A 24,197-nucleotide genomic window follows, 5' to 3' on the forward strand; every position below is an offset into this window, starting at 1 on the left:
CATGTACCTGTCAAATTTGGTATGGAATGTGTATTTAAAAATACAATTCATCTATATGAACCAAGATACTTCCTTTTATTCCTATGCGTTTTTAGTATGCTCATTGCCTTGATGTCAGGGTGTGAGATTGCTAGCTGACATTTGAAAAGGAATGTGCACCTCTACACTTTTCTAATAATATGTATAGTATTATCTCTTAGAGTTCTGGTGTGTAGCTATTGTATTATTTTACGTAAATAACAGAATGAGTTGTGATTGATAACATATATCTTCCTGTGATTATGGACTGTATTTTGAATTCTGATGCGCAAATTGTTTAAAAATATATTTTCTTAATTTTTAAGAGTGAACCAACTGTGATCTATTTTCTGTCTACAGTTCTGATTTTACATTTTCAGTTGGATTTGTCTGCTTTATTTTGCTCATGTTTTGTTTTTTTTTGGTTTTTTTTTTGCAAAACATTTGTAGGCTTCACTTTGAGCCTGCAAATAGTCCTGTAAAGCAAGTTTGAATGTTTTCTCAAATCGTACAATAACGTTGATTTGACAGATCTTTTTCTGGCTTCTGGTTTTCTTGGTTCCATGTAAATCATAAGAAATGAGTTCTGTCACACTAGTAGAGTTCCTTTGTTGCCATTGCTAATTGCTTTGCAACTTACTAACATATTTTTAAATTATTTTTCTGTAGCAAAATGATGGCTATCGAATTTTATCCTTGTCTGGGCATGTTGGGTTTAGTAGTTTACCTGATCAACTGGTTAAAAAATCCATCAAGCAAGGCTTCTGCTTCAACCTTCTTTGCATTGGTAAGTAGTATGTGGGTGATTTGAGGCGTTAGTTACTTGTCCTTAGGTAGTGACTGAAATTTAAATCCAGTTGCTATGTTAAACTCTTTCTTTAATGTTAAACATGAACTACAATTCCATCCCTTCTCCCAGCTATTTGTATCTAATCCTTTGTTTTTATATTTAGTATTTTCATAAACAATAGGAAGAGCAAAAATGTTGCAAATGGATGACATGCCTTTATTGATTTATGGGCACCTTCTTGGATTCTTTTGAATAAACAGGGCTATACTCTATTTTTACCGTAACAAATATCTTCAGATAAAAGAAAATCCTAAAGAAAGTGGTGCTACTTAGGTATTTCTATACTTATCAAATGCTTTCTCTAGAATTTACCCTTATTCCCAAAACCCTTGTGTTAAAGCCTGTGGTTTCACAGCTAGTTATTTAGCTTTTAAAAATCTCTAGGAAATTACTTCACCCTTTTAAAGAAAACAAGGTGTTGAGACTCGTTCTGTTTATTACTCATTAGCAGGATGAAAAAAATTAACTAAAAGATATTTAGTGTTCATTATGAAAAGGAAGGCAGGCAACCATTTTGCTTGGAGAAATCAGTTGATAAGTTTTTGTGTAAATTTGTCTAGTTGCTGTGATAACACTTTCCGTGCTTAGCAGGCATTTATCTGTTGTGCAAAATGTCTTTCCCAATCCTGCTGTTTTGTTTAAGGGGAAACTGGAAGTGGGAAATCAGCCTTGATAAACAGTTTGTTTAACACTGATTTTGATGATCCTGTGTCAACGCATTTTCTGCCAAGTGTACAACTTAGAGCCCAGACTTACGAGCTCCGGGAAGGTGATGTTCTTTTGAAGCTGACCGTTGTAAATACAGTGGGATTTGGTGACCAGATAAACAGAGTAGATAGGTAAGTGCACTCTTGTTGCTATGGTATGCAGAAATTTTTTGGTCTTCAATTGCAAGGTAATTTTTCTTTGAGCTTTGTAGTAAATACTTGTCTTAGATATGTTCAAATGTTTGATTAACTGTTTTCTCTGTGTACCGAAGTAAACATGTTTTTCTTCTCCTCTAGGAAATTATTTGAGAAATCAGATGAGTTCTGCCCCTTTCTTTATGATATAATCTTTTATAGGTATATGTAAATAAAATGTGTAATAGTAACTAGAGTTTCTTTTGGTGTAAAGGAAGGCAGGGAGGAGGTCAACAGGAGCCTTTTTAAACAACCAAACAGGCTATAATGTACTGTAGATTATATAGATTAGATCTGCAGGATTTTAAACAATTTGACTGGAACATATTGAAGACCTTAGACTGGTGGAATATCACATGGATTACTGAAGGCCTCCATCTTTTATGTTGGACAGCCTATGCTGATTTTGAGTCCCTGCTTTTATAAATTGAAGATTTTAAAATATCAAACTGCGGGTTTTCTTCTCACCTTAATTGTAAAGAATTTTAGCAATCCTTTGTGCTGTATCAGTGCCTAAAAAGTGGTAACTATAAATGAAGACTAGAGTCGTGTTAAGATTATAATGAGATCTATGGTTTATGATATGACTGGAAAATAGCTACTGCTAGTGACTTGGATCAATTAGGGGCAAGTAGGTATTAGTATATATATTAGAGTTTTCATGTGTGGTACAGATCCTCCTTTTAATTTTTATGTAACAGCTACTTTTGAATTTTCATAGCATTTGATCTGGTTTCTAGATTTTGTGCAGCAGCAGAAATGTAAGAGCACACTACTTATACATCTAGCAACACTTTTTTTAGAAAGCAGATTATAATTGGGTTTAAGTAGGATCAAGTATACTAAACTGTTCTTATTGCAGATAAGATTTACATTCTTCTCTTACATTCCTCCTTTTCAATTTTTGTCTATTGTTGAAGAGCTCTCTCATGTACAGTACTTCATCTTCAGAAGATTAAGGCGGTCCTATTTCTTGGTACTGGTAATTGCACATTCCTTCTTTTCTTGTATCTAAGAGTTTCTTGTATCTTCCTTATATCTAGGAGTTCTTCAATTGCACAGCTTGATAGCAAAAATTTACAAAACATCACTTGGGAAGATCAGTTATAATTATAACTAACTTTATGTAGCTTTTTTCACTAATAGTAGCTAGGAAACGTTTTATCTGTGTTAGGTGCACGATTCTTTGTTTTTTAGTAGCCTTTCATAAATTAAGATTACTCTGTACATTTAATTTTCTGCTGTACTGGGTAGATGCTTGGGCAGCCTTTTGACGTTTAAAGCGAAAAGACACAAAACAAGACAAGAGGTATTCCTTTCTTAGGAGTTTAGGAATAGCTAATCTCTGATTGTTAAATTTTATTTCTTACAGCTATCAGCCAATAGTGGATTATATAGATGCACAATTTGAAGCCTATCTCCAAGAAGAATTGAAAATTAAACGTTCTTTATTTAGCTACCATGATACTCGCATCCATGTCTGCCTGTATTTCATTTCACCTACAGGCCATTCCCTAAAACCCCTAGATTTGTTAACCATGAAAAGCCTAGACAGCAAGGTAAGACTTTAAAATAGAATTCTGAGAATTTGTCTTGTTTTCTGAAGCATCTTGCTGCTTTTAGATCCTCTACCACCTTTCAGTTCTATATCCATGTATTTAGTTTTGAGATGTTTTTTGGTACTGGTATACCTTAAGTTCGGATTAAATTGGTTCTGCATGTAGCTCGCAGTTTATCACCTGTTTATTTAAAAGTCAAAAGGAGAGAGAGAAGCATCTGACAAGAACATTGAAAAAGAAGAACAATGAGTTTTTTAAAAAAAAGTAACACAAATCAGAACCACACTAACTCTAATTTTAAAAAACTTTTAATGTCTTATTGTGATTGGATAGGTTACCCTCCCTGAGTACTCTAATATTTCCAATTAAGCTTGTTTCTAGTTCACTGTGGAGTTTTGGGACTGCTGGAAAGTTGGCAGCTCTTTGAAGATCTTTGTTATAGATAACTGAAGAGGCAAGTGCCATGAACAAAACACCCTCCAGCACAGCTTTTTTCTAAGATAGGCTGCATTAGTGTTTTAAACTTCACATATTGATTTGTTTTGAAGGCTTTTAAATAGCTGTTTCCAATGTCTTTACTTGCACTTTCTGAATTCTTAACTTTCTTCCTGTAATGGGACTGTGTGAACTGGATGAAGCTAAATGTTTAACCCATTTTAAGAATCCTTGCATTATTTCAGTTTAATATGTTGAAATCTTGAGAAACATATTTGCTATTCGTCTAACCCTTTCAAATGCATTTGCTGTTCCTTTAACCCTTTCCTTTGTGCTTTACTAGAGCCTCTCCTGCTAAATTTTCTTTCTGCAGTTTTTTGTTTGTGACATATTACTTCAAGGTAACAAGGGTCAAACCAGGGTCTATTCCACATTTGTGACTGATGAACACATTTGGTGTTTTTTGTAATGTTGCTTGTGGCTGTATTTTGCATTTTGAACTTTCTCAAAAGCACAGAACCAAGGTGTGGGGGAAAGGTGTGGTAGGACAAAAGTAGGGGAGAGCAGCATCTTTATGCTTTGGTGTTGGTTTATGCCAGATTAAGATGTTTACGAAACTACTGGAATACACATTGATAGCTAAAGAGCCTTGATACTAGAAAATGGGACAGTTTCATGGAGCATATTGTTCTGCTCTGAGGTTTGAAGTTGGGGGTTATGTTACACCACAAAAGTACCCGGTTTCTAGGTTGTGCCATCTCTTTACTGATCCCATTTAAACCAGTATTTCTTCTTAAAGAAAAGGGAATAGATTCATGAGTGCCAGCATCCTGAGAAAATATTCTTCCATCAATACAAACCGAAAGTAATTCTGCTTTAGAGAATTTTGGCTTCTAGCCACCTACTCTTAATATTTTTGTTTCTGCTTTGTCTCAGATAGAACATGAACAGCATGTAACTTTGCTGTTTTATCTCTGTAATGGGTCCTACTTTCTGATCTTAGTACAGAAATATGTGTATACACACAAAAAAATATATATTTTAACTGTAGTTTGGTTTCCATCTCACTATGGAACTTGTTTGTGGTGCTTTTAGTACTGCATTCTCATAGGGGCAATTCAGAACTCGGAATTTCCCAGATTTGGCACGTCCCATGGCACATTTGCTGAGTATGAGATTCCGTAAAGAGAAGGTGGTACAGCAACACACATACATCTAGTATATAAACCTATGTCAAAAGTTGTCTTCAGTTTCTTCTTAAATCCACCACATTATAAACTGTTATGGTTTGTTTATGGTCTTCTTGGTACAAAAGAAGACCAGATCACACAGCTCAGAGATAAAGACAATTCTTGGAATAGAATAGGATCATCCTATACTCTGTAATCCTGGGAGAAAAAACCAGACATGTCTGTGAGCAATTAATTTTTCTCTATTGCTTATAAATAGCATGACTAGCTAAGAATTTGGCATCTAGCCTTTAGACACTGGAAAGTCCCGTAGTTCTGCATAGGACCAGCCAGGTTTCATTCACAGATGAAGGGAATCTTCTGTATGACTTCTTGATGAGAATTAGTGATTATTCAACTGATACCTCTGCATTTCTAGGTTATTCATGCAGAATTATATACAGATTACTGTTAAATCAGGAAATTACATGAGTGTACCTTGTGGGGTTTGTTTGTTTTTGTTTTTTTTTTTCAGAAAGAATATTTGGAAAATTTTGTATTGATTCGTAGAGACACTTAAACTAGCCTGTAGAATGCAAACCAATAATAATTCCAAGTGTATGCAATTCCATAATTTGTTCCTTCTCTACAGGATAAAGGGGCAACAATGTTTTGATGTTTATGTAAGGTTTGCATGAAAATCTTAATTTAGAATAAATTATGTTTTCTAATGGGGGAGAAGCAAGACTTTGCATTTCAGGCAGAAAGATGATTAGAGAGCTGAATTTGGTGCTAGCAAACAAAGATGCAGAGAGCATGGATGAAGTTTATTCTGGTGACTTTATATGGTCATTCTGCATTGCTATTGAATGGGGCGGTCTCAGCTGCTTCTTCCCCTTGTGCGTGCTTAAGTGTTTTGGGCAGTCAGTTCCCTGGATGCGGGAACTTATTTAAATTGAAAGCTGAAGATTTTTGCTTGGTTAGGAAAGCAATCAAGCTGAAAAGCGATTTGTCTGCTTGGACAGCTGCGCAGATTTTAATTCTACCTGGCAGCTGCAGTCAAGGAGCAAGGCAGGGTAGGTTTTAGTGGTAGTCTAGAGTTTTATGTGTAGTTAAAGTGATTTTGTGTTAATAGCCTATAGCTTTGTAGCAAAATTCAGCTGTTGAGAGTTGTGGCTGGAAGGGAGTCAGTTGGTTTTCTGGTGAGTAGTAGGCATAGAAAGGAACAGCAGGACTTGGGCACATCTGCATGTGGTCCAATTCAATACTGTTTAAGTCTCTTGTTAGTATAAATGTGTGCTTTCAGTTAATATTATTCTTGGATGAAGGTACTGAGGTACTAGTTTTCAAGTAAACCTTAGATGATGGAAGCAAAAATTAACATTTTATTAACAGATTAAGCAAAGATAACTTTTTTTGTCATTGTTGCCTGTCTAAAGCCAGAGTAATATTGCTTTGAAATGCAATGGTTGTAATTTAGCATCAATGTTGATAGCTGTAACCACAGTTTCTGGCAATTTTGCTTTTCTTTTGTTACTGGCCTCCTCAGTTGTCTTTATCTGCTATTCATCATCTAAGAAATTATCTCCTAATTAATGAGTCCTTGAAGAACTTTCATGTTGAAAAGACAGGTTAAAGGCTAATTTAATTCCATTTTTAAAGCTATATGATACAAAACCTAAATTGATGTCCCCCAGCTAATTTGATTGAAGCTGCAAATTACTCCTAGCTGTAATAGATGGTTTATACAACCCTAAATTAACTCAGTTATAAAAAAAACCCTAGCATTTTATTTGATTTTAGGTATTTTATCACGTATATACTTAAGATTGTGTATGCTACTCAGTTAAGTACTATCATCAGGCAATTCTTGCAGACATACTTTGGAGTTGGCATGCTTTTTATTTTTTTAATTTGGGCTTAAGAGAGAAGAATTATTTAAAAAATATCCATTTTGAATCCATTCTTGAGGTTCCATGCTTATGTATTTCCATTCAGACAGAATGTTCAGAAAAATGAAAAGAATATGTGCAGGTTTTTTTCTTTTCTTTTTTCTTCTTCCTTTTTGCATCTATGGCCAAGGAACTCTGTAAAACTCTCATCTTCTGAAATCTGAAAGAATTGTATTATTCTTCCAAAATATTTGGATATCAGCATGAATCCGTTGAATCTAGTTCTAAAAAACTGCATATTTTGGGAGTAGTGATAGTATTTTTAAGGAAAAAATTGTCATGTACTACCTTCCTAAATTACTGTCATAACTATTTTAGGAAATAAGGCAGTTTCCAGAACCTAATTATGTGTTCTGAATAATTAGTGTAAAGACTGGTAAGCAAGATTTGTCAGTCTTCATTCCTCTGCTCACAGAGATCCTTGAGAAACTCTTTGCTGCAGTGGTGAGGTGAACACGATGTTGTTGTGGCTGAAAGGAACCCAAGGAAGATACTCAAGGGCAGACAGGGTTTGGCAGCCAGCTTCCTTTTCTTCCTATTTTAAACTCTCAACTTTAATTTTAACACCTGAACTGTGTCCCCCGGTGCTATAAACTGCAGCAATCTATTTTTTAGCAGAGATAAAAATACCTAATGTCATACAGTTAATAAGTAGGTGTTGCTGTTCTTTGGAATCCTTCACTGTATGAGACCTCCTTCCTTCTCTCAGAATCAGTTAACTGTAAGGGAGTGTATTAAATAATCTGTTGTTATCTTGTTAGGTGGTGCCAGTGAATGTATTTTTCATGGTTTGTGAAGCTTTGATGGAAAACTTTGGACTGCAGGGGATGTTTTAAAGAGCTTGTCACTAAATAATTTAATTTATGAAAGATGTCACCTCAAAATTGAAGTCTTACACATTTCATATAATTTGTATCATAAATAGGTGAACATTGTACCAATTATAGGCAAAGCAGACAGCATTTCTAAAACTGAAGTACAGAAGTTCAAGAACAAAATCATGAGTGAATTAGTTAGTAATGGCGTCCAGATATACCAGTTCCCAACTGACGATGAAACCGTTTCTGAAATTAATACCTCCATGAACGTAAGTAAATGACAAAACCATTGATATTTCAGTACTAAAGCATCACTCTCTAATGCAAATTCATGCCTGTTCTTTCACCATTATCTTGGAACTTACAGGTTTATGTGTAACAAATTTGTTAATTTTTCTTTCTCTTTAAAAACCTTGTATGTTTTGTTTTTCCCTCCTCACTACTCACAAATCTTCCTGTCCCTCTGCTGTTGATACCATGTGTTTTAGGAGGCTTTTTTGTTTCTGGCTCAGCAACAAAAAAGAGGTTCTCACTCGTAAATACTTTTTCTAATTACTGGATAATTAATATATAATTACTAACCTGGATGGATGGATTGGCTTTGCTATTTTCCTTAGCAGACGCTACATTATATTTGTTAGGGAAGATATTCAAGTGCCTAACTTCTCCAGTTTTCTCTGGTCTTTATGACAGCAAGTCTTCCATCTGCTTTTTCCTTTTATTGAGTACTTTTTTGAAATTAGGACAAATTGTCTCTGGGAATTAAAAAATCAGGTATAGTTCTGGCCATTTTATAGTTGTCTTTTGAGATACTCCAGGAGTATCTGCCAGTTTCAACTAAGCTTGCAAAGCTAGACATCTTTGTTTTGAGCACTCTGTCTCTGTTTGCTGTTCATGTGCATATGTTTGCAGATGTACATGAACATATGTCTGTGTGTACCCGGATTTGAAGGCTGGGAGGAGAAGCCAGTGTGTCTGAGTGTATGGCTCTGCGGTCCCAACCTCTGTCAGTTGTGCCAGGGAGTGAGGATGTGCAGGCTGTCATTCAGTAACAGGTCCCTCTGCTGTGGGGAAGGGTGGTGGTCTGTTACTTACCCCTTTCATGATATGCTCCAGTCATAGAATCATAGACTGGTCTGGGTTGGAAGGCACCTTAAAGGCCATCTAGTTTCAACTCCCTGCCATGGGCACTAGACCAGGTTACTCCAAGCCCCATCTAGCCTGGCCTTGAACACTTCCAGGGAGGGGGCATCCACAGCTCCTCTGGGCAACCTGTGCCAGTGCCTCACCAACCTTACAGAAAATAATTTCTTCCGTATATCTAATCTAAATCTATCCTCTTCCAGTTTGAAACCATTACCCCTTGTCCTATCACTACACTCCCTGACAAAGAGTCCCTCCCCTTCTTGCCTGTAGCCCCCTTTAAGTACTGCAAGGCCACTGTAAGGTCTCCCAGTTTGTTTTTTTTTCATTTGGTCAGTTGCTGTGGATCAGTACCAAACAGCTGAGTGTGCCACTGTGTGGAGGGTTAGGACACTCTAGGTGCTGCTGGGGGACACCCCAGGTCAGGGTGTGGGAGGGGACACCCTACTCACACCTGGAAGGACCCAGTTTTTCATTCTGGGAGCCCCTTGAGGTGCAGCACGGCCCCAGCGAAGGGGAAAAGCTGCACCTTTTCCCTTGCTTCCTCAGCCTGGGGGGAACTGGGGGGCACGTACCCCCAAGGAGGGGCTCCCAGGGCTTTGGTGGGGACAGTGGGGGCAGGTGATGGGGTGCTGAGGGTGGGCACCCTCTGGTGCCAACATGTTGATGCCTCTCAGCATAACTTAACCTGCCCCTAACTCGAGGGGTTGGTCCCTCGTGTTTGGGGGGGGCAGCGGGGACCTCCCCAGGGTGGGCATTGCCCCATGGTGCCGCTGTCATGGAGTGATTAGCAGGTGTCAATCAAGAGAGGTGCAGGCAATTCAGTGGCTGTCCTGGGAGAGCCTGTCCCCTCTAACCCCGGTGCCGGGAGTGTGCCCCCTCACACACAGCATGGGGGTTTGTGGGGGGAAGTCTCTTGGCTCTCCATGGCTGCCCCTGGTCACCCCATCCCACCTGGCCGTGCTGGCAGGATCTGTGTCTTGGGGTGCAATTTAGTGATGAAACGGGAATTTGGGCAATTGGTTGCCAGTTAGCTCAGTCAGTTGAGCTTGGTGCTGATAACACCAAGGCTGCGGGTTCGATCCTCACTTGGTCCCCATGTGTTGCCTGATCCAGGTGAGAGGCGTCCCTGCCCATGACAGGGAGGTTGGATTAAATGATCTCTAAGGTCCCTTCCAGCCTAGGCCATTCTATGATTCTATGAACGCACAGACAGTCAATACCCAGCCTGTATTTCTGGCTATTTGGTCAAGCCCACAGCAGTAACTGTACCTTGGGTTCAAACCTGTGATTGTCTCATGACTGATGCTGGGGATATGAACTCTGGCCAAATGTGAATCAGAGCAGCTTTCTATTTACTGCTGATGCTCTTCCTAATGCAGCTCAGGATGTAGTCGTCCACCTTTGCCACTGGGGCAAACCTGCTGAGTCAGTTCCAATCCCATGTTTTTTTGTGCAAAGTGCCTTTCCAGACAGTTGGCCCCCAGTGTGTGCTGGAGCATGGGATTATTCCTCCTGAGATGCAGGACTTGGCATTGCTCTCATTTGAACTTCATGAGATTCCTGATCTCCGGCCTGTCAAGGTTCCTCTGAGTTGGCAGCACACCCATCTGGTCTATCAACTGCTCCTCCCAGTTTTGTTATTTTAGGTTGACTTCTGTATCAGTAGTTTGACTAGCTACTGGTGTCTTCAAAGCAGTTTTTGGTTGCAAACTGCCTGCTGGCTTTTCTTGAAGTGGTGATTTGGGTTTTATTCTTTTTCCTCCCTCCCTAATTTATTTCTGAAGTGTTTGCTTTTCAGTTCTGACATAAGAATGCTGTGAGATAAGACTGTATTGGTGTGGCTCTTTACAGGGGCATTTGCCATTTGCTGTAGTAGGAAGTATGAAAGAGTTGAAAATTGGAAACAAAATGGTGAGAGCTCGTCAATACCCTTGGGGCATTGTACAAGGTAAATGAATTCTTGAAGGTATTTTAATGAGATTTTTATTCTTGTTAAAGTACAAAATTCCTCAATACTAAAAGGGGCTGATATTAGCCACTGATGCCATATTGATTGTGTTTTTGATCAAGAGTTTAAGGAGTTTAGCAATTAATACTTCAGGGATGCACTATCTGATAATTTCATCAGCACTGATCCATCCCTAGAATCAAGCTATGAGGCGATGGATGAAATATTTGTGTAGGTTACTATGGTGGTAGTGCCTCTAGCACCAGCAAATTTCGAAGTTTTACGATTTCCAGTTAAGAAGGGGGCCGGTTAGCTCAGTTGGTTAGAGTGTGATGCTGATAACACCAAGGCCACAGGTTTGATCCCTGTTCAGTCCCCACGTGTTGCCTGATGGAGTTGAGAGGTGTCCCTGCCCATGACAAGGAGGTTGGATTAAATGATCTCTAAGGTCCCTTTCAGCCTAGGCCATTCTATGATTCTAAGAAGAGTGAGGAAAAAAGAGAGAAAATTTATCATTTTTCAACTCAAACAGGAAATCAGGACATGTTTGAACATTTTCACCAGTACTTACAGTTAGTGGTTTAGTGGGTGTATTAGAAATTACAAGGAAGTATAAAAGGTGTAATGAACAATAAGATACCTTTTCCTGGAAGTATAATTAGTAAACAGAAGAAGTTATTCTTAATACCATCTAAAATAAATTTTGACAATTTTGCTACTTGTGCATAATAATAAAATCTTCCTCTTTTAACTGATTAGTGGAAAATGAGAACCACTGTGACTTTGTAAAGCTTCGCGAGATGCTCATTCGCACAAATATGGAGGACTTAAGAGAGCATACTCATGCTCGACATTATGAGTTGTACAGACGCTGCCGACTGGAAGAGATGGGCTTCAGAGACATTGGTCCTGAGAACAAACTGGTCAGGTAAAGGAGTTAATGTGCCTCACTTGCTTTCGTCATCCGTTCACTTCATATTTGACTCTACCAACCCAATACAGAGCAGGGGTCATACATAGAATAGTTTTTCTAAGAGGGAAAGTACTGTTTGGGTTTTGTTTTGTTTTGTTTTTTAAAGAAAACAAAGTAATTAAGTAGCTCTTAATTTACTTATCTTTGTGGAGAAGTAGATGGGATTATATGAGCATTGCTGTTAAAGATATACAAGCTAATGGTATTTCTGAAATCTTTCTCTTTTAAAATCAACCTGGGAATTTTAATTTTTGTCATGGATAATGTCAGTTTTCTTCAGGTACATGCACTTTATGCCTTTCAAATTATTTTCTTTATTTATTAGCATGACGTTCTACTTTCTTTCTTAATAATGTCTTATTCTGAGCAATGGTTTGGTTGGACTCAAGGTTCGGAAGGAACTGAAACAGTTTTACAATATCATTAGTTATACTGCTGTCTTACCACATTATCTACCATAATAACAACTATCTAGCCTCTTCAGGTCAAAAAATCTTATGGTAGGCTGTAGAAAATTAACAGAGGATTCTAAATGGAAGTAAGCAGAGGGTTAGAGACACTCAGCTGTTTCATGTAGTAAAGCTGCTTCCTGCAGGAGATATTTACAATTTTTATATCCAGTTTGTTTAATCTTTGATTTCCAATTCTGTCATCTCCCTCTCCCAACTTCCTTCGGTCATTTTGTGCATGGGACTGTATTTTGTAAGCAGTTAGAATCCTGATGGGGAAGAACTGATGCTTCAGAAGTTGTTCAAGCCTTCATGGTTTAGCAAAGTGCTGTTATTGCATAGTCATGGTGGGAAATACTGACTTAAACCAGACATGAAAAAAACCCATGATTTTGCATTAAAACCAGTTTCTAGTGCTTTGAATCAATTCTTTTGCTTAGTTTTACTTAGTGATCAGACTGTCTTTACTGTTACGGTAAAAATAAATTAGTTTTAAATTACTTCCCTCCAAATGGTAGGAAGTGGCATGTTTGTGTCAGAATGTCATAGTTTTTTATGCTTCAAAAGCTGCTTTAGAAGCGGATTCCTTCATGGAGATACCGAAAAACCAAATTCCCTCTCGTGTGTAGTTTTTAAGTTTCGCCTACTAAATGTCAGGTTATCGAGAGCTTTCTGGCAAGACAATGCACTTAGTAGCTGGTTTAAGTAATTGCATCTATTGCAAATGTCATTGTTTTGGAAAGATAAGAATAGGTATTCCGTCAGAATCTAGAAAAACAGGCTTCTTCCCCAAATTTACTGTGACAGGGAGAGAAAGGTGCAACTGGATCTAGGATGTGTGGTTGTCCCTCAGTTATGTGGCATAGTGAAAGAGAAGGCATTCAGTCTTTTGGGAGAGATGCTGTACGATACCATAAAAAAGGAAGAGAATTTGGAGGATCTGTATGTAGTGTAATAAAGAGACTAAAAGTAGCCTTACTCACAAGGTTTTTTATGAAGCTTCTGAGGAAATGATAAAAAACACCATCCTCTTTCCATAGAGGAAGTTCAGTGCTTCTCATTTTGCTGACTTGAAACTTTAAATATCTTTCAGGATAGGGACTATCCTGTTCTTCTAGGCAAAAATATGTTATTAAGTTGTCCTCTTTGTCCTTAAAGTTGGTGAGTATATATACTCATGGATTCTAAGAGCTGTACTTTTAAAGTATAGTTAATATTGCATAGCAGTATATGTCTGATAAATAAAATTTCACACTATTTGTGCAAATACTGTGATCTATTTTTGTGAATTTGTGTCATACTTTTTCCTTTGTTTATCTGAAATTGCATTCTAAGAATTAACTTTTTCATTGACCAGATTTCCAGTGAAGTTTAATCATAGAATCATAAAATCATCCAGGTTAGAAAAAACCTTTGAGTCCAACCATTAACGTAGCAATGCCAGGTCCACCACTAAACTGTGTCCCTGAGCACCACATCTGCATGCCTTTGAAATACCTCCAGGGATGGGGGCTCCACCACTTCCCTGGGCAGCCTGTTCCAATCCCTAAGAACCCTTTTGGTGAAAATGTTTTTCCTAATATCTAGGCTAAGGCTCCCCTGGTGCAACTTAAGACCATTTAATCTTGTCGTATCGCTTGTTAGTGGGGAAAAAGAGAGCGACTCCCACCTCACTACAACTTCCTTTCAAGTAGTTGCAGAGAGCGAGAAGTTCTCCCCTCAGCCTTTTCTTCAGACTGAACAACTCCAAGTGTTTATAACCATGTTGTTGATGAACTTGTATTATGAAGTTTAGGTAATCAGTCTGTTAGTCTCTCCCTAGTAACTTACAAACCAACTCTTCATTTTCAAACTTCAGTAAAGGATTTGTGTTTTCACTGCAGAAAAAGCAGAAGACCTCTGTTCCCACCAGTCGTTGGCCAGCTAATGTGCATTTGTTGTCAGTAAATCATAAATGAAGTACTATCTTTTGAGACTCCTGGGAGCTTGGCAGTACTGTGGTAGGATGAGAAGGTCATGAGTGATTTGAAAGTAGCTAAGGCTACTGCATGTGAAAGATCCATGTGAGTACTCACAATAAATAAAGAATATTTGGGAACTAAGGACACTAAGTGGTATAGTTATAAAAATTCAAGGATGTTGGCAGGGTTGGGTATTACAGTCACTGGGAGAGTGGAACATAAAATCATGCACAGGAATTCGGGCTGTTAATTCTGCTGCTTTCAGGATACCTGGTTTATACTGGCATTTTATCAAACCATTATTTATTTAAATAAGATAACAATAATTAGCATAAATTAAATTAATGGATAATTGGGAATTTACTTAATCTCCTTCATATACCTTACAAAAACAGTATACAAAACTTTTAAATGAAAAGTTCAGTCGTATAGTAGGGTATCATTCCAAACGTCATAAGAATTACAGACAATGTATTTACCATATCAGATTAAGCTGTAGCATGTGGTAGACCACTTTAAAAACAAAGAACCCACCATACGGTGCTTCAGGGAATAAATGGAATACTGGCTAAGGCTAAAAACTTAGTCATACAGGTATAATTTGGTTTCCAAGCTGTGAAAAGCAGCCAATTAGGAATAGGCTTGGAAAGCCTGTTACGGCAAAATTTATGTAATGAAGTCAGTACAGAGCAGAGTACTTGGGAAATGGTTTATGCATTTGGTGCAGTATTTGTTGGATGTAAAATCCGGTAAGTGCTTATACTATCATTTTTTAATACTTAAAATTGAGATTTGCGTTTCTTTTTTTGTTGAGTTGGAAAGATAGACCTAATTTTTTTTTATGTGGATGATCTAGTCCTGCCTTTTTGATGGTCCAGTTGTATCCATTAGGAGCATGAATTCCTAGTTTTCAGGTCAATCTCAGCAGGAGATAATTGCTGAGATGTCCTGAGTGGTAAAAATGGAGATACTTGGAAATAGAAATCTAGACCTAAAGATTGGTTCCAGCCAAACAAACTTCTGTATATGTATACACACATCTAGTAAGCTTAGATGTTTGCAAGGGAGAATTACTACTGTTTTGAAGTTGAACAGTTTGTAAGTCCATTTTCCAATCTAAGCTATGTTGTTGCTTAAGGGGGCATTCTTGATTTGAAAGAAGAAAATTAATAGGCAGGGGTCTGTTGAAAAAAGCTATATTCCGGCTATATGCTTGCATATTTGGATTTCCAATGTGAATCATTCTCTTGTTGTTTTTCTGTGCTCATAATTACAATTTGTTCTGCATCTTCATTGCAGTTAAACATAACTGTAACATGTTTACGTCCCAGTTTCTCAGTATGTGCATCATATATTCCATGCTTTATTCCTCCCTGAATCTGGGATATTCGGGCCTTGCAGTTCTTGAACAAAAACATGTTTATTTTTCAGTCTATTTTGAGGATGATGACAGGAAAACAGGAAGGATTCAGTAATGAGGTTAAGCTTACATGTAGAGTAAGGCTGATAGGACTAGTCTTTTCTAAGAAAGGGATCCTAGTATCCAAAAAGCTATTACACTTCTTCCTTAGGAGGTCACTTGGGAATGCAAGTAATCTGATGTACCTTTGCATTGGAGCTAAATATTTTTTTAACCTCCTTATGTTAAGTCTGAACTGCATTCAAAATACCTGTTTTTCATGCCTCCACTGTGAAAATGGTCATTGTTTAGATCTACCGCATACTTAGTGTTGCTTACTATCGACTTAAGTAGTTCACTGAGTCAAGGGACCATGCTAAAAATACGTGCCACTAGTTAACTTTTACATTTTAAAATATTTCTTATATACCTTAATTCATAGTCAAGCTAGTTAACTTTTACATTTTTTAATATTTCTTATATACCTTAATTCATAGTCAAATGTTATGCAAAAAAGCTAAAACTGTAGTTTTCTAATTTGAAATATTTTTTTTTAAATTTAAATGAACAAACTGTAAAATATTGTGTAAATATCTGCATTATTCTAAGTGCACTGTCATTGCATTCCACTGAGTTGAATTCACGATAATCAGAGTCTTTATGAACACGTTTGATTTGCATCTTTATATTTAGGCTTCCGTGTTCTAAAACATCACAGCAGTGCTTCTATAGAAAGGTAAATGTTAGTGCTGTTACAAAGTATGTAATGGATTAGCAAGGTATAGACTTTCTATATAACTCCTTCCCTTCCTCCAAAACTTCAGTAAAAATATATTATTTAAATAAGTATCTTTAACGTCTTAATTTTGCGAGTGGTTTCATACAGAGTATAAAATTTTAAGAGGTCCAACCCGGAAGAATGAGAGAACCTCTGAATTTGGTTTTCATGATGTGCTACATGACAAGCAGTGAAACCAGTGTTCAGATGAACTGAAAAGTGTTCTACTGAGCAACAGATGTGGTGATGTTGAAGGACTGGCTTAAGATCTGGTGAGCTATTTTTCCCTGCTCCCCAAGCCTCCTAAAATCAAAGACTATTTGCATCATTGTGTTGCTGATATGCCAAACACAGAAGAGTAATGTTTGTTTTAATTTTACCTTTGTGATTTCCAGAACAATTCAGTCCAGAGGGAAGCGAGGTTTAAAAATACGTGTAAGTTGATTACCTAGTAAATCCAATGTCTTCAGAGTTAAGATTTTACTAATTTCAACACAAAATTGCTTTTACCTGATAAACTACTAGCTTAGGTTGAATCTAAAGATGTCCAGATAAGGAAGTGAAGGTGCGATTGCAGAATGTTAGCTTAGTCTAGCACTTTTTCCTGTGGCTTTATTGTACCTAAAGGCAGCGAGTTAGCTAGCAGGACTGATACAAGGCCCAAGAGTGTGTATAGTGACGTTGCTAGCGCCTGAAAAACCTGTGCTGTAGCTTTATTGTTATTACAGATGCTAAAGATAGTGTGAATTAATATATCTGTGTGAAAAACATGCCCTTATTTCACATGGTGGATATAATTTCAGAATGACCAAAGTTACTTCACATCTGATAAAAAAAAACCCCAAACCAACAAACCAAACCCCAAAAGGTTGTTCTGAATTTGTTTTGTTTCAGTGTATTGCTCAAATAAGATAAAATAAGCAAAGTGCTATCTTACAAACATTAAGTCTGCATATGCAATTTCCAGACAATTCTTATATTGAGGTTATATTTAGAATACAAATACTGGGAAACTCCCTATTAATTGTAAATTTAAATATAGAAGGGAGCTATTAAGCTTACTGTTGCTCTAAATAATTAATTTTTTAGATGTGATTTTTTGTAAGTCTTTCTGTTTATAAACTATTGTAATAGAAACAATAAAAGATGAGAGTTACACACTTTTGTACCAGTTTTTATGCGTATTAAAAATGTAAAGCTATATGATATACATATAGATGTGTTTTACATCAGAATGGAAGGCGTAAGATAGCTGGCAAAGGACAGTAACTCCTGACAAGAGAGAAGAGCTAACTAGTTGGCACTCAGGATGTGTCAGAAGAGATGAATCGTGTAAGAGAATAGCCAGAGTAAAGAGCTAGAACATTACCTATGTTTTGATCTGTTTATAAGCCCTGTGTCTTACAACACACTGGACCAGATCCTTTCATTTTTGTTATAACCATTAGCCAAGCTCTGATCCGCCAGTTCTGCCTCTCTGGAATCTTGTGACTTCAAGAATTTGTGGTAAATGTTTCATTGGAAGAACTTGTGTGGTTAGGTAGGTATGTGTTGCAAGGGCACTGGGCTTTTTGGTGTACGAGATACGTCTGTATAGAAGCTCCGTTCCTTTTCCCATGAAGAGCAGAACTGTTCCTGCCAGCGCCGTGGTGATAACAGTGATAGTATAAACCCTGAAAACGTCAAATCTCTAGTAGCATATGAATAAATTACCAGTATCTTTTAATTTGCTGTGATACACTTTGATAGGCAAGAAGTTTCTGTGATTTCTATAAAACAAGTACCTGTTATTTGGATGAAAAAAATTGTCTTGTGTACTGAAATGTCAAGTAGAGTAACTTGAAAAAAAATAGGGAGGGAAGCACAAGATTTAAAAGTAAAGGAATGTTTTAATTACTTGTTGTGTTCTGTTGCCAGATATTTCCTCAATGATTTGAACTACTTTATACCTCAAATATGGATGTGGTGTATATGCAGTATATTAGTTTCTGGGAGAGAGAATTCAGGAAAAAACAACCAAGCTTGAGGTTTTGGCTGATGTATGTTGGAAAGTAACCCTTTTGGGTGTTGAACTACTTAGGAAATTGTATTAATTCCATATTAATGTAACAACCATATTTAATTTTTGCCATTACATAGAGTGCTATATATTCTGAAGGTCCTTCCTTTTCATATAGGAATAATGAGTTTATTAGTTGTGTTAATGCTTCAGATGCATTGTTTTAATAATGTCTTAGTTTAAGACTGAGGATTCACAGTGGGGAATTTTTCCGGCAATTTCAATGTCTTATTAATATGTAATTTAAATGTTATGTGTGTTGGAGGCAGAAAGTTATAACTCAAGTCTTTTAGAACATGGGATTTGTGAAGTGCTGTATTTACTTTGAAATGTAAATTGTCCAGGAGCTTTTAGCATAATTTTACCTAGGATTATTTATTTAAATAAAAATTCAGAAATCCTTGCTTCTGTTAAGGTTTGTTTATGATTTGTTTTGTGGGGAGCTGTAGAAATTAATATTTCAGATGAATATTAATTGTTTAAATAATATTCCAGATTGTTGGTTTTCCACATTGAATAAAGCAGCGTGCTGGAGACTTGCTTACATTTTTGGACTTCAGTCTACAGGAAGCCTATGAGGCAAAGAGGCGTGAGATGTATCTTGAACTGCAGAGAAAAGAGGAGGACATGAGACAACGGTTTGTGCAGAGAGTGAAGGAGAAAGAAGCAGTATTGAAAGAAGCAGAGCAACAGGTAAGCAGGCCTGTCTGTCTTGAATTTGTTTGCTGAGATTTGGAACAATTCTTAGTGAAATCACCGCTAGCTGATATTTATAATTTCCTAATGTTTTGAGGGCAGTGAAATCAGATGCAGGTTGGTTACACAGATTGATTGGATTAGCAGATCAATTAGACACAAGCAAATAAGAGAACAAGTCTTAGGAGGAGCAGCTGAGGGAACAGGGGTTGTTTAGCCTGGAGAAAAGGAGGCTGAGGGGAGAGACTTCACTGCTCTTCTCGCCTACCTGAAAAGAGGTTGCGGTGAAGTAGAGGTCAGTCTCTTCTCCCAAGTAACAGGCAATAGGATGAGATGAAATGGCCTCAAATTGCACCAGGGTGGGGTTTAGATTGCATATTAGGAAAAACTTAACCAAAAGAGTCATTAAAGATTGGAACAGGCTGCCCATGGAAGTGGTGGAGTCCCCATCCCTGAAGGTATTTAAAAAACTGTGCAGTTGGGGAGCTCAGGGATGTGGTTTAGTGATGGACCTGGCAATGTGAGGTTAATGGTTGGACTTGATGATCTGAAAGGTCTTTTCCAACATAAATGATTCTATGGTTCTATTAATGCAGTCTTTTTTTTTTTTTTTTGGAAGGGTGGAGCTTATGGTCTAAAGGCTTTGATGGAGGGCTGGGACAAGTCAATAGAGCAGAGAGTGAAGTAAGAAAATGATGAATACAATGGTTTCATGTTTCTTCATATTCTCTAGCAGTGTGCTGGGAAACATCAGTATGGCATAGCAGCACAGTAGCTGCTTTTCATGGATAGGTTGCTCTGTAAAAAATCAAGATTTCAGGAGAAAATCCCATTTGTTTTTTTTTTCAGCCCAAGAGAGTGGAGCATTGTATATTTGTATGACCTCCAGGTTCAGTTATTAAATATGAGCTCAACCCTCGTGTTGAGGAGCTTGAAAGTGTGTGTGTGTGGGGGTTGTTTTTGTTATGCTACTTTTGTTTTGGTTTTAAAATCTCATCTGTTCCCAGCCACCTTAAGAATATTTGGAAATGAGGAACATTTCTTGAATAGGTTGTTGAAGATTTAGTCTTGTTGAGCTGGACTGGCGAAACAGGATCTTCTCAGGATCTTTCTGCCAGACTCTGTCATGGTCATATGTATTTATATTCAAACACTGGTTTAATTGAAATTGGAAACCTGTGTATATTTATTAAAGTTCTTTTCTGTGTTTAAGTCTACCAGCAAAGATGTAGCAGCTTTTGCAAGCATTTTTTTTAGCCTCATCCTGAGAAGGATTGAACCCAATTTTTTTCTCTACAAGTAGCATGGGGGACTTAAAAGACTTAGAAAACAAACTTTTAAATAAAAAGGCCTAAAACTTGGTTTTCTAAATCTGTTAAGTCCACCATGCTAATTGCAGAGTAAAAAAAATTGGATTCAGTCCTTCTCAGGATGAGACTATCTAATTGGAAGAATACTTGGCCATGTTCAAAGTAGGTTCAGCAAGGTGTTACTCAGTATCTGTGGTACCCTTTGATCTTTTTCTTCTGTGATTTATACCAGGTGGTTTGTGAGCTCTGCATATTGCAGTCAAATTACAGATATGTGTTTTCCCAGTTCCTGATGTGGGAAGGTGATCATGCAGTCACTCTAAAAGAGCAATTGTCATACGCTCTTGCTGCTCATTCTTTGAGAAGAATGATTTTCCTGAAGAAAATCAGGAATTTCTGTTGTACTTAATATTGCTTTGACATACTTCATTTAGGGGTAGCTTGTAGGTGCAGCATGCAGTGTTACCACTCTCCTGAGACATATGATCTCTTAGGCTTTTACTGTTTCTGCCCTGCCCTGCCCTGAATGATTTTATTGGTACGTTTGTTTTTACAATGCACCTGGTTAACTGCTGCGGTGAAAGAAATAAAACAGTAGTATACATATATACATACATACACACACAAATTCATAGTCTAACAGCTCTGTTGTGTAGAACAGGCATACTGTTACCTTTATAATCTCAGTTATTTCTTAGTTCCTTCTTTGCAAAAGATGGAAATACATCTCTCTGATTTCTATACCAGTGTAGCTCCACTCAGATTGAGTTACACCAGTACAGAAGGAAGGTTTTAGGAGAGTTTGTGTGTAGGGAGATGGGAGGTGAGGAAAGGTGAAGTACTCTTTGGTTATCATGCACAACCACATAGTAGGTTTAAACTGGTCAAAATGCATCTGGAGAGTAAAATTCTTAAATATATCAAAAGAACTATCAAAGAACAATTACTGCAGAAAAGCAGTTAACTTCTTGCAGCCCACAAGTAACTTCCCCAGTGAGACTTATTGCATACATATTAATATAGAAATGTAATTAATATACATATTAAAAGAATATATATATGAAAATACCTACCTGTGTAACTAAAGTATGTATGATTCCTTGCTTAGTTGGTTTTAGGGAAATAGATTCTACTTGACTAATCCTGATTTAATCCTTCTGTGGGTAATTGCTTCCTCTCTAAAGGCTTCCTTATTTTTGATGTAATGATGTAAAATTTAGTAGCAACATTCACTAAGTGCCTTCCAAAGTTTCCACCTGTACTTTGTGTGTAGTAGGCTGGCTTCTATGAGAACAATCTGATACAAATTATTATTTTCCTGGGTTGCTGTTTTTTTAGTCTTATCAGGCTTGAGAAAGAACTGCAGTTTCTTTTGATTTTTAACACAAGTTGAGGTAGGTTACTCTAATTGCAGAGTTTTTGTGTTGTGATATCACCACCTTGTGTTGCTAGTTGGAAATACTATTTTTTGTGCTTTCTTATAAACAGGTACAGACTAAATTTGAACATCGTATGCTAATGAATCAAGAAGTGAAACTGAAATTAGAGAAAAAGAAAAAAGTTCTAGAAGATGAAATAGCTATGTTTATTGAGAAGAAAGCTAATGCTGAATTACTCCAATCACAAGCATCTGTCTCTGCCCCTGTTGTTAGTTTGAGGAGAGACAAGGACCACAAATAGTAAGTGCTAATATGAGTCACCAGAGGCAGCAATAAAAAGATTCTTCACATATCACTTCTATAATGCATATTTTGTTATTTTTTAAGAAAGGACACAAACATGCTGCTGTTTTGTAATGTGATAAGAAGACAGAAGCGTGTAAAATACCCTTGGGTTTGGATTTACTTTTAGAGTAACTGCTGTATGTTCCATGAGCGTTCTATTTAAATTTATTTATTTATTATTTTTATTTTTCCATGAAGGAACCAAGGTTTGCCACTTGAACTCTTGTGCTTTGATATAAGAGATGAAGAAATTGTCAATGTTCATGAACAGAGCAAGAGGGAGAGGTTAGAGAGGGAGAAGAATTTACCCAGAGAATTCCAGAAATAGTCTTTGATTGCAGCACATGGGTTTTGCGCATAGGATATGTTGGGTTTATGAAGCAGTCTGACTGCCGGTTACCCATAATACCAGATGTGTCTTCCTAGTACAGATTTTTGAGAGGAGAGATTGATAAAATTGGCTATGAAATTACACCGAGTACAGAATGTGACCTGATAAACATTTCACTTCCCTTACTTCCATCTACTTCTGCCTTTCTCCACTCCTAAAAGTAAAGGCTGAATAAATTGTGAAATTTCAGAAATGTATTTTAAAGTAGTCTCCAGAAGAACAACCCACCTGGACAAGTTCCTGTGTGACCTACTGTAGGTGATCCTGCTCTGGCAGGAGGGTTGAGCTAGATGATCTTTTGAGGCCCCTTCCAACCCCTGACATTCTGTGATTCTGTGTGATAATGTGCCTAATTTCTTCATATATAAACATTGAATTAAATGTTCATATATAAACATTACATTAAATTGAATATTTTTCCTCCTCCAAACCTAAAACCCAATTAATTTATAATTTTAATTTCCTGATAGGTTGCAACTTTACTGCAGAAAACATTTTCTTGATTAATAGCTTATGGCAATTGAAAGTGGATTTTTTTTATATAGAAATTATTTATAACTGCTAGATTTTGAAAAAACGTAGAAGATAGATGGGTGCAGACATTTCCACAAATATCGTCAAGACAGCTCTAACATATTTGGGATGTATGCTAGCAGCCTGTATGTGTTTTTGCCAAAATTTATTGAATTTCTGGTAATATTACCGAGTTCCTTTTCCTAGACTCCTTTTCCTGGATTTACATATGAAAGTGGAATTCTTGTTAACAGAAGTCATTACCTGCGCTATTATGAGTAACTCTTAACTTCAGAAATTTTTTAGATTAGTTTTCTCTGGTTTAGCTTTATTTCTTGAAAGTATGGTACAGTTTATATGCTTGCTGTTGTTTTTCAGTTCCAGCTTTACGTAATACTTATGGTAGAAGAAACGATATTGATAATTTCTCTTGAGGAAGCAACGATTCACAGTGTACTTTCAGAAGAATAGGAGTTGCAGTTTCTTACTAAACAATTTGGAAAATATCTCGTGTTGAAGAATATTGAAGTATAATCTGTGTGCAGATGGTGCAGAGATGACTATCATTGCCATCATGGACTTTCTGCTACAAGTCTGCTTTGTTACTCACTTGCCTTACATATGTGTGGCCAACTTTCTTTAATTTTAAATGCATTATACCAAAGAAAATGTACTTGCCATAAACAATCCCATTCATAAAATGAATGCTGTAGTACAAAAGTATTCAGTGAATATACCTGCTATAAACTTTATAAATAATTATTTTCATATGGTATGGTATATTAGTCTACTAAATATTATTTAATACAACTGTTGACATAATTCAACTATTTACTGATTTTGCTGACATATTTTGTTTATATGTCCTAAAATTCAGATATGATCTTTCTCATGGAAATTTATTGCGATATTTTTGTAGAGCTGTACTGTTGCACGATAGTTTATCTGACATTACTAACTTAAAATGGAAAGTACCTATAACTCTTCCATGCTTGTCACTGTGGTGTTCAGTTACAGCAGTGGCTGAACTTTACAAAAACTATTACCTACAGGAGCTTCAGGTTAAAACAAGTTTAAAATGTTTTTTATATCTTCAGTAGCCATGATAACTAATGGGAAACTACAAGAGGTGTAGTTTTTTGAAGCT

General features: G+C 36.9%; 1 protein-coding gene across 1 annotated transcript; it reads left to right on the forward strand.

The window, feature by feature from the left end:
• Positions 1–687: 687 nt before the first annotated feature.
• On the forward strand, positions 688–22,102 carry SEPT10 (septin 10; the record flags this gene model as incomplete). Its single annotated transcript, XM_009870316.1, has 8 exons — positions 688–805; positions 1,512–1,707; positions 3,143–3,329; positions 7,811–7,972; positions 10,701–10,797; positions 11,557–11,725; positions 18,977–19,109; positions 21,911–22,102. Coding segments are annotated over 8 exons (1,254 nt in total), but the record flags the coding sequence as incomplete, so codon positions are not given.
• Positions 22,103–24,197: the final 2,095 nt, after the last annotated feature.

The sequence above is a fragment of the Apaloderma vittatum genome, unplaced genomic scaffold (genome assembly GCF_000703405.1).
Source record: "Apaloderma vittatum isolate BGI_N311 unplaced genomic scaffold, ASM70340v1 scaffold2165, whole genome shotgun sequence".
Taxonomy (NCBI): Eukaryota; Metazoa; Chordata; class Aves; order Trogoniformes; family Trogonidae; genus Apaloderma; species Apaloderma vittatum.